The following is a 9938-nucleotide window of genomic DNA, read 5'->3' as shown; positions in this document are numbered from 1 at the left end:
GTTAGGCTGGGGTATGGTCTTTTTTTCCATTCATTTTAGTGATCTAGTGATTGAGGGTGCATTTTAGGGTCTAAATGCTGTACATATGCCACTAAATAAGGCTTTGAGAAAATATGAAAGGCCATTCAATGCCTTCCTAAAATAATTGCAACTGATGTTCACACTAAATAATGACATTAATGATAGGCTTTGGAAATGGACATGAAGATAAATACCGAGGATATGATCTTGGTGTCCTCAATGGTAGTCACACCCCTAGGGGTTACAGACAAAGAATGCATGCTCAGTGAATGGGGCTGTTTTCTGGGAGAAAGAAAACATTTTAGAAACCTATGGTAATTCAGTGATGAAAATGATGAGACAACACAAGAAGTTAGATGGGAAAGCACTTATTTATTGATCATAAAAGAACAGATGGGTTCACATTCTGTATAAGAGGCCCGCATAGCATATGCACGGGCATTGGGTAAAGGTGATTGTTGAGCATCCAGGACAGGCGTGGGTCACTCCAGTGCCTTCTTCCTTTGCTGAATATTCTCTGCCTCCTTGCTCTTCCTACTGCTTTGCTCAGGGGCTCCACCTTCTGGCTGCTGTCGGAACCACTCACTTTTCATTCTTTATCACAGGACTGGGGAAAAGAGTGAGAGGAGGGGTGAGATTACTCTCAGCAGTGTGCGTAAGAATAAGTGCGTAATTATGTACAGTATATGCACTTGTATGTGCGTGCATGCACGCATATATGTGTGAACGTCTGTGTCGGGGTGCATGCATGTATACGTATGTGCGTGGAGGGGTGCATAAGTATGAGTGCATGGGGGCGCACCGTGAAGATATATGTATGTAAATATGGGGGTGCATATATGTGTATCTGTGAATGGGAGCGCTCTCAAGGTCACAGGGTCAAAAGCCGCATCCCTCATCCACCTGTCCGCCCAGGCCTCACCTGTCGTCATCAGGGAGGCCCTCCAGCAGGTGCCTGTATTTGGCGATCTCCGCCTCCAGCTTCATCTTCACATTGAGCAGCGCCTGGTAGTCAGCAGCCTGGCGCTCCATCTGGGCCCGGACCTGGCCCAGCTCCCCCTCCAGCCTCAGGATCCGCTCGTTCAGCTGGCTCATCAACAGCCCGTTGCGGTTCTCCGTCTCATTCAAGGTCTTCTCCAGGGACTGAATCTGTAGAGACAGACAGAGACGTCAAAGGTGCCCCCCTATGAGTAGCCACATAAACAGATGGGCTGCACACCGATGTGCGTAACTATGTTTATCCGTAGCACATCCGTAGCCTAAAGAGTGGGGCAGGGGAGTCACCATGGTGTAAAGGGCCTGCAAGTCAATCTCCAGGGACTGTCTCTGCCTCCGCAGTTCGTTCAGCAGATTCCGCTCCTTCTGTATGGTCTCCGTGTTCTCAATGACCCCAGCCTTCATGTTGTCAAACTGTAAATGAGAGTGACAGAGAAATATTATTCACTATCTCGCTTTATTTCCTCTCACTGAAAAAAATGTAATCAGACGAGGCACTCTCTGGGGGAACTCTAGCAGTCCAAGCAGGAAGTCATGACATATTGTGATGCCATCACTGTGGCACGGTTCGGCCCACTTCACCTTGCCCTGATACCAGGCTTCTGTCTCCTCGCGGTTCTTCTCTGCCACTTTCTCGTACTGCTGGCGGATCTTGGCGATGATGTCGCTCAGATCATTTCCCTTGCGGGAATCCATCTGCACCGTGACTTTGGAATCCTTGATCTGGTCGCGCAGGTCAGCAACTTCCTGCAAGGGCGGGCACAGCATCAGAGTAAATCAGCAATATTTTCTGCATTATTTTGAGTGGAGAGGTACAGAGGGGATGTGATGTTGTGTGCTACCTCCTCGTGGCTCTTTTTCAGATATGCTATCTCCTCTCTTATAGACTCGATCTGGCTCTCCACCTGCAGACGGTTAATGTTCGAGTCATCGATGATCTTGCGCAGGCCAGCGACGTCCTTCTCAACACCCAGCCGCGTGGCCTGCTCAGTATCAGCCCTGCAGGAGGAGCTCCACTTAGCTGCACATATTTTGCGTTTGTAATAACGTCGCCGTTCGCAGGGCAAAATTTAAATATCGTATTTAATCAAATTAAGACAAAAATAGCCTATCAGATTCCAAACGGAATGATGACATTAATTCGCCGGGAGTGGCCAATACTTTGATCTAACCATTTACACAAATCAGTCAGTAAGTATGATGAAAACGGGTTTTCAACAAAATCTCAGCGATACTTTGTGAAAGCGGTGCGCTCATCGTTTTTTTTTTTTCTTTTCTTTTTTTAGTTTAATGCTGCAATAAATTAACCGAAGCTCAAATGTCTCACTTGACTTTGAAGTCGTCGGAGGCCAGCCTAGAGTTGTCAATCCGCAACAGGAGACGGGCATTTTCCATAGTCATATCTCGAATCTGCAAAAGAATACTGTTGAATTACTGTTCCTGATATCAGGAAACGGACAATTATTAACACATTACACAGTGGATAGTTAAAGATAAATAAATTATTAATGTTTCACAATTCATATTAGACGTAATAAAATTCACATTCCACAGAAATGTTGCATTTTAACTGTAGCCTACATAAACTGTATCATTTTAAGTAGTAACTACAATTTGGCGTTTCGTGATTTATTTATAGGCTAATCCATTACAGGGAAAAAATAAAGTAGCAATATATTCAACAGAAGGATAAGTGACGTAATATATTTGTTAACCTGTTTCCTGAGATCTTCCAGCGGCGTCTCGATAGCGTCCCAGTCTCGTTCATTTGTGATTCCTCTCTTCAACAAGATCTCTTTAATTTGGTCTTCCAGATTTTTGTTGGAATTCTCCAGCATTCGCACTCTGGACAGATACTTGTCCAGACGCTCGTTCAAGCCCTTCATGGTTTCTTTGCCGCCTGCCGCAGGGGCAGCCGAAGTGTTGTTGTTCGGCTGATTGTTCGGGCGCAGCGCGTTCTCAAGACCTTGAAGAGTGGACACAGAGGCGCGCGCGCCTGTCCCACCAGCTCCCCCAAACATGCTTCCTGCGCTGGAGCGTGGCCCCCTTTGGGACTTGGGGGCCGAGGCGCTCGCGCTGGAGAAGTTGCGGGGAGCGGTTTTAGACATGATGAGTGAAATTTAGGTGTCTTCACCGAGAGAGAAGTAGCGCAACTAGAGTGAGTAGGTGCGCAGGTGTGTGATGATGGAGTTGAAGAGCCCTATTTATACTGCTGTTTGCAGTATTACCACGTCGCCCGACATTCAGAAGAATGAGCTATGGAATGAGGAAACGCCTCTGCCCTCCAGGGTTAAGATTGCTTTCATGTTCAACTTCTTGAGCTGGTTTTTTTTTTTTTTTTAATTGCTCCAATGAAAACTGATGTTACAATTTAGAGTAACACTCTTATTTTTCTACTTCAGTTCTGTGTCCAAGAAAAAGTGAAAATGTGAGATGTTAATTAATATTGTATTTAAATGTTTTATTATAGATTTGGTTTATTTTCTGGTCGTAAGGTTTTTTCTATTTTTTTTTTTTTTCTTTAGTGATTTTATCCTATCATTGATTTTCGAATATTGATTTCTGTTAATAATATATTTATTTTATTGCATAGAAGCCACACTGACACGAATAAAGAAAGCAGTAGGGATGATTTTGTCTTAAAAGCTATTTCATCAAGCACCAGATGCAGGGGGCATTTCTGACCTCGTAATCCTAATTGTACATACGTATGAGCTCATGAATTTCAGTGTATTTCATATGAGGTTGGAGGTTGGACACAAGTAGGCTATACCTGCAATTGGTACGCAAATTCTACGGTAGATGGTAGTTATCGCATATTTAGTCTTGTGAGAAATTTTTAGTGGGCTACAAAAAAAATCCAGTTTAGCAAGGGGTAGGCCGCGGAACTCAGAGACTGAATAATTCATGAGAGGAGGTCCCCGCAGCGCTTTATATAGCCCTACAGCGTTGACACTGTGTCGTCGTGGGGCTTAGGTGTCTTACTTGTGCATCATTTCACCCAGAACATCAAGCTTTTTTAACAAGATGGCTAGTACTAAACCAAGCACTCCTCGCAGCGGTTTAAAGACGAACCCTACTCTTCTGAAGAATAACTCCCGCAACGAGGTTGACCCACGCGACCATCAGAACAAGTCCCATGAGAAAGACCAGATTGTTGGGCTGAACGACAAATTTGTTGATTTCATCGAGAAGGTCAGTGTCCCCTTGATTTTCAAAGTTTACGCATGCATATGGGCAGTGCATTATGCAGTGTTATTCTTCTGTATTCTTCTGTCAACGAAAAAAAAATCTGATAGTTCGCTGATCATTGCCAATTGTTAGGTTTATATTCAATTAGACAAAACATATATTGCATTGCCATACAGCTCCACTGTTACTAACCATACTACTTATACAATACATTTTACTAATGGTAATTATTATTACTTATTGTTCGATTTTATTTATTGACTTCATTTGTTCAGAGGATTTATTTTAGATCATTATAGTCGTCTATCCAGACAGCATTACCAGAGTAGGTAGGCTATATATTCTGCCAAATCATATTCTGGATAACAGAACGGCGGCGCTCTGCTTCCTTTCTTACTGAAGTGTCAGTAGTGAAGTGATTGTAATCTGGTTACATGTTTTCCAAAAAAATTTTAAAAAAGCATGCATTGTCCAAGCATCGTAAAACTACTGAAAAAGAATCTTGGTCTGCGACTCTCTTAACAGTCCTTTGATTTCCAACATCGTCCACTGAATCAAAATTATTTTAAGATATTCGTCAGGCTATTATGAAAGCCTATAATTAAAGACACATGTGAGAGGTGAACGCCAGAAAGCGCGGAAAACAATTCCTGAATTATGGATTGGAAATGTATGAATGTATCCATTCGCATAGTATGTGAAGTGTCTGCTCTTGAAGTTGCCACTAGATGATTTTGAAGCTAACAGACTGACTTGAACTCGGTGTAAACCAAGTTGAGTAAAGAAATTTAATGGAAGTAGCTTGTATTTATTATTCTGAAGTATTTGCTCAGTGGCTGTATAGACAAGGCCTACTAAATGGCTATTAGGCAAAGGGACCAGTAAGAATTTAATACAAGCCTTTGTTTCAATATGAGCCTGGTAACCTTGCTAGACAAATAACTCAGCTTTATAGTCAGTTTACAGACAAGACGCACCTGTCGGTCACAGTTGCGCGCGGGCATAAACGCTTTATATTGACCAAGAGCGACTCCTACTGGATCAAAAAAAATTTTTTAGAAGGATAGATTTTAATCCATGATGGCACGAAATTGATATATTTGTATTGGACTTTCAGTGAGCACGACGCGGAGGCAAATTTGCTTAAAGGTTCTGAAAGAAAATGTCCGTGATTATAATTTCTCCAAAACCAGAAGTAGGAGTGTGAGCAACATCCCCAGGATCACTTTCCTATATTATACCACGGCCATCCATAACCATCTTTTGGTTCTGCATGTTCATATGTGTACATACTGAGCGCTCTGCATTGTCAATGGCAGATGAAGTTCGGGCATTATAAATATAATAAAATATCGTACTGTTCTCTTGGGCCCGATCAAGTGGTAATTAAATGATTAACTGAGATATTTGTTGTAATTAGCCTCATGATTGTTTGTCCAGTGGCTATAAATAGTGCTTCTATGGACTCATTTGTGGTGGATGAGAGAAATAACAATCTAGTTATTTCTCTGGGCCCAGTTTACTTGGTGTTGTAGGGTGGTATGTTTTTTAATTCACGAACATAGTCTGGTGAGTTACTTTTGATCATTGCAAAATCATGTTTACAAAGTAAAACATGTTTACCAAATAAAACAACTGCATTTAATTGTAAATCAAATTAGGGTTTGTTAAATCCAGGTTTTACTAATGAGATTCTTGAGATTGAGATGTTTTATTGAAATTCAGTTCACCCACTGGTCTTATTCTATTGTTTTGTTTGCTTTGCTGCGGAGTCTGTCAGTAGGAACAGCATGGCTATTTTTCCTCAGTGCTCCTTTTCCACCAGAGTGACCTTGACTTCTTACTGGTCCTGGGTTCTAGGTCCGTCGCCTGGAAGAGCAGAACAAGGTTCTGGAGACCCGTCTGAAGATTCTCCTGGAGCAGGAGTCCTATAAGGGCAACATCAAAGAGATTGTGGATGAACTGAGCAACAACTTGCAGCGCCAGATCGACGGGCTGGCCCTGGACCGGCAGAAGCTTCTGTCAGAACTGGGCAGGACTCAGAACGAGGTGGACCACAACAAGAAAAGGTGAATGAAAATCTTATGCAGACAGGTACACAAACTGGGTGAGCGTGGGGGAATACATAACTAAGCACTTACAAAAAAGTCCTGTTAAAAAAATAGTTATGATTTAACACACTTCAGCTCACCACTGTTTCCCCTTTGACCTGCTGAAATCTGCATTTGACAGATATCAAGATGAAATGCACGGAAAGACTGAGGCAGAAAATGATTTTGTTATCACCAAGAAGGTATGAGAATCTGCTGTCATTTCCTTGCTGTACATTTATATCTTGGAATTGTTTGTATCTCTTATTCTAGTAATCAGAAAACATTGGTTTCCGTCAATTCAGCACTCTGTTCATTCAGTGAATGGATGTTCCTCACGCGGGTGTTAGGGTATCTCTCATGATAGATTTATTGACAGAGCTGAAATACTTCTTTTTTGTTGAGTCTGGTTGTAATCACTGTTGCACTCACTGAGTGCCATTTTCTTACCTGCAATCCAGGTGTCCATGGCAGAAACACATGATTAAGCCTTTAGCTCTAGCCTTTAGCTGTTTTCCTATACACTGTCATTTCCTTAACAATGGGCTATAAATCTAGCAAACTATCTCCTGTGTATACTTTAGTTTGTTGTTTTGAACTCCAAACCTTCAATTCACTACTGTTTATTCCGAATGGTGTGACTGTTAATAGATGCTTAAAATAACTTATTGGAATTTGCTTTGAAGCTAGAGACTCCTTCAGGGCCAAACTTGCCAAATATCATGGAATTTCTCAACATTTGAGGGATATGATATGTAGTCTTAGTACTAGAATATAGTGCTGTGAACAGTCTGTGTTTTCTGAAGATAGGAGGTCTGTAGTTAGTGTTTTCTGAGAAAAGGAACTATGTTTTTAATCTGGTCTTTCAGGACGTGGATGACGTGTATCTGCAAAAGGTGGACCTAGAGTTGGAGCTGGAGGACCTGATGAGTGAACTGGACTTTCTGAAGCGTGGCTATGATGAGGTAAATCTCCAGTTTGATGAGAGCTTCACTTACAGGGATACAGGGATTTTATTTTTCTGGACATGCTCCTCCCTCCCTGACTGGCTATTTTTTCTCTCTGATCAGGAAATCAAGGAGTTACAGTCCCAGGTGCAGAATGACACGGTGATCCTGGAGGTGGACAACGTGCGGGCCCTGGACATGAATGAGATCATCGACGAGGTCAAGGCCCAATACGAGGCGATGGCAGCCCGTGGCCGAGAGGAGGCTGAACTCTGGCAGAAAAAGAGGGTAAGCTACACGAGCCGCTGCAGGCTAAGCAGAAGCGCAGCTCTGCACTCTTAAGGCTGGAAACATACTTGAGATTGTGGTCATGCATATCATGCAGTCATTCAGAGCGTTCTTTGCACATTTCCTCAAAAATGAACGCTATGTATATGCAAGGTGCAATACCCGTGTAAACTGTGGGGGCAGTATACCTGTTATGCCTTGAGGCATAACAGATGCTAGGAAGCCAGGAAGGATGGTGGAATCATTTAAACAGAAGTCCTGATCTGCCCCCTAGTGGATATACCTTTTAAACCTCCAGTCAGACAAAAAGTAAGCAGACAAGTATGTGAACAATGTCGCCTGGGACGCAACCACTTCATGTGTACGTAGTGCAAGAAAAATTTAAGTATGTTTCCAGCCTAACACTGAAATTTATGTTTCTCTACTCTTCTAGTCAAATCTCTCAAATTCAACACATTTTATAAATATCCATGCAGTGGCATGACCAAGGACATATAAAAATGTGTATACAAAATGTACTGACAAATTTCACAATGCACAATGTCCTGTATGCTGAGGCCATTCTTCCTCCTGTTCCAGATTAATGACATTTCTCAGGAAGCAGGGAAACATGAGCAGGATCTGCGAGACGTGAGGAAGGAAATCGCTGAGTTACAGCGTCTCATTCAGAGGCTAAACGCAGAGATCGATGCCCTGAAGAGACAGGTGAGTCAGTGTGCACTCCAACAGAGACAGTAGTGGTACCCTACCCCTGACCCCCCCCCCCCCAAGCCCCCACCCCCATCCCATCTCCTCCCCCTTTTGTCTGACCACTTCCTTTACCCTTTTTGTCTATTTTCACCCCCTCCCCTCCCTTTCCACTGTCACTCACTCCAGAAAGAGAACCTGGAAAAAGCGATCACGGACACCGAGCGCCAGGGAGAGCAGGCACGGGAGGATGCCCTGGTCCAAATCCGCCTACTGGAGAAGGCACTAAAGAAGGCCAAGCATGACATGGCGCTTCAGGTTCGCGAGTACCACGAGCTCATGAACCTCAAGCTGGCCTTGGACATTGAGATTGCCACCTACAAGAAGCTTCTGGAAGGGGAGGAGATGAGGTAAGGGGCAGGGGGACATGTACACAGTGCGCCTGTGTGGGGTTCAGCTCAGAAATACACACTCTCTCTCTTCTTTGTGTAGACTGGCCAACCAGAACAAAGCTCCAGCTCGGCGTAACCCTAACAACAAGTTGGGTAAGAACATTGCTTATTTTATGACAGTTCAGTCACTGATCCTCTCTGAGAGGTACTATAAAGCCACTATAGCAATTCCAGTAGTTCATTCTCATGATGGTCAGAGCAGCCCCTATCGATGGATTCCCTGAGCATCCCATTCAATATTCACATTTACATTTAGGCATTTAGCAGGCATTGTTAAACAAGTTATAGGTTTAATACACACAGGTTTCATACATGTTTAATTCATACAGGTTTAATACAAACAGGCTTAACACATTAAGGTTTGCAAGTTTAATACATACTAGTTTACAGGTTTAATACTTATAGGCTTAATTCATACAGGTTTGATACATACAGGTTTAATTCATACAGGTTTTAGTTCATATGGGCTTTATTCATACAGGCTTAACATTTAACGCATACAGGTTTAATACAGACTGATTTAATCAATGAACAGAGCTGATACTCAGTCATCACACTTCACTCTTCCTTCATGCTCTGTTGGCTGTCATAAATGCTGATGTCACATTCTCTAGGATGATGTCATAAATGTGCTGTCGGGGGCGGGTGTGCTGAAGTGACAGCCTGCTAAAACAAACTTGTCTCATTTTTTGCTCAGATTTCTAAAAACAAAACCCTGCCTTGCTTATGCAGACGACCGGCCACCATCCCAGCGACGTCAGGAACCCCATAAAGCCACCCAACCTCCCCCTAATAAGACCCCCAAGAAAACCATCCTGATCAAAACCATTGAGACTAAGGATGGAAAGATTGTCTCAGAGAGCAATCACATCTCTGAGGAGTAACACAAGATCTGACAAAAAATCACACCCTCCATATGTGTACTACACCCCCCCTTATCTCTCACCTTAAAGGGGCCCTGGCATTAGTCTGTGTATTGGTTTGAATGCTCAGTACAAGAAATATTTGTTGTTTGGGAGAAGATTGTTTGATTGTTCTGCCTGTTCAGCTCTATCTGTGTTTTGCTTACGAGTATAATTTGGGGACAATGACTTGAATGCGCACAACTTTTCTTGGGAATTGTTTCAAGATAAAACAGACAGATTTTGTAAGTGTGGTGGGTTTTTATTTGTATGCTGTAATCAAAGATTTTCAGAACAACTGAAATGTCCTGTGAAAAATAAAAGGGATTACTGGTGACAGGAATGTGTTGCGCCTTCTGTGAG

The 9938-nt window shown here is 42.8% G+C and overlaps 2 protein-coding genes across 3 annotated transcripts; one reads left to right on the top strand and one right to left on the bottom strand.

The window, feature by feature from the left end:
• Positions 1–373: 373 nt before the first annotated feature.
• On the bottom strand, positions 374–3213 carry LOC135250489 (keratin, type I cytoskeletal 18-like). Its single transcript, XM_064326809.1, has 7 exons — positions 2733–3213; positions 2345–2427; positions 1860–2016; positions 1600–1764; positions 1306–1431; positions 944–1170; positions 374–628 (listed from the first exon to the last, which is right to left on the bottom strand). Exons 1-7 carry the CDS (start codon positions 3123–3125, stop codon positions 604–606), a joined length of 1176 nt encoding a protein of 391 aa, XP_064182879.1. The 5' UTR covers positions 3126–3213; the 3' UTR covers positions 374–603.
• Positions 3214–3967: 754 nt separating this feature from the next.
• LOC135250488 (intermediate filament protein ON3-like) lies at positions 3968–9918 on the top strand. Of its 2 annotated transcripts, none has more exons than XM_064326807.1 (9): positions 3968–4212; positions 6070–6278; positions 6442–6502; positions 7169–7264; positions 7370–7534; positions 8114–8239; positions 8411–8631; positions 8714–8766; positions 9406–9918. In XM_064326807.1, the coding sequence occupies exons 1-9, from the start codon at positions 4045–4047 to the stop codon at positions 9555–9557; spliced, it is 1251 nt and encodes a 416-aa protein (XP_064182877.1). In that variant the 5' UTR covers positions 3968–4044; the 3' UTR covers positions 9558–9918. The 2 variants fall into 2 exon arrangements, with proteins under 2 accessions (XP_064182877.1, XP_064182878.1); XM_064326808.1 differs by having other exon boundaries at positions 9371–9511.
• Positions 9919–9938: the final 20 nt, after the last annotated feature.

Source organism: Anguilla rostrata, chromosome 3 (genome assembly GCF_018555375.3).
Source record: "Anguilla rostrata isolate EN2019 chromosome 3, ASM1855537v3, whole genome shotgun sequence".
Taxonomy (NCBI): Eukaryota; Metazoa; Chordata; class Actinopteri; order Anguilliformes; family Anguillidae; genus Anguilla; species Anguilla rostrata.
Note: the sequence above shows the minus strand (reverse complement) of the source record. Positions and strands in the feature narration are given on the sequence as shown.

Coding starts and splice junctions, on each gene's coding strand:
- LOC135250489 (XM_064326809.1), bottom strand. CDS start 3,125: ATGTCTAAAACCGCTCCCCGCAACTTCTCCAGCGCGAGCGCCTCGGCC. Junction 2,428..2,732: donor TGGAAGATCTCAGGAAACAG/GTTAACAAATAT, acceptor ATTCTTTTGCAG/ATTCGAGATATGACTATGGA. Junction 1,171..1,305: donor TGCAGGCCCTTTACACCATG/GTGACTCCCCTG, acceptor CTGTCTCTACAG/ATTCAGTCCCTGGAGAAGAC.
- LOC135250488 (XM_064326807.1), top strand. CDS start 4,045: ATGGCTAGTACTAAACCAAGCACTCCTCGCAGCGGTTTAAAGACGAAC. Junction 6,503..7,168: donor ATTTTGTTATCACCAAGAAG/GTATGAGAATCT, acceptor CTGGTCTTTCAG/GACGTGGATGACGTGTATCT. Junction 8,767..9,405: donor TAACCCTAACAACAAGTTGG/GTAAGAACATTG, acceptor TTGCTTATGCAG/ACGACCGGCCACCATCCCAG.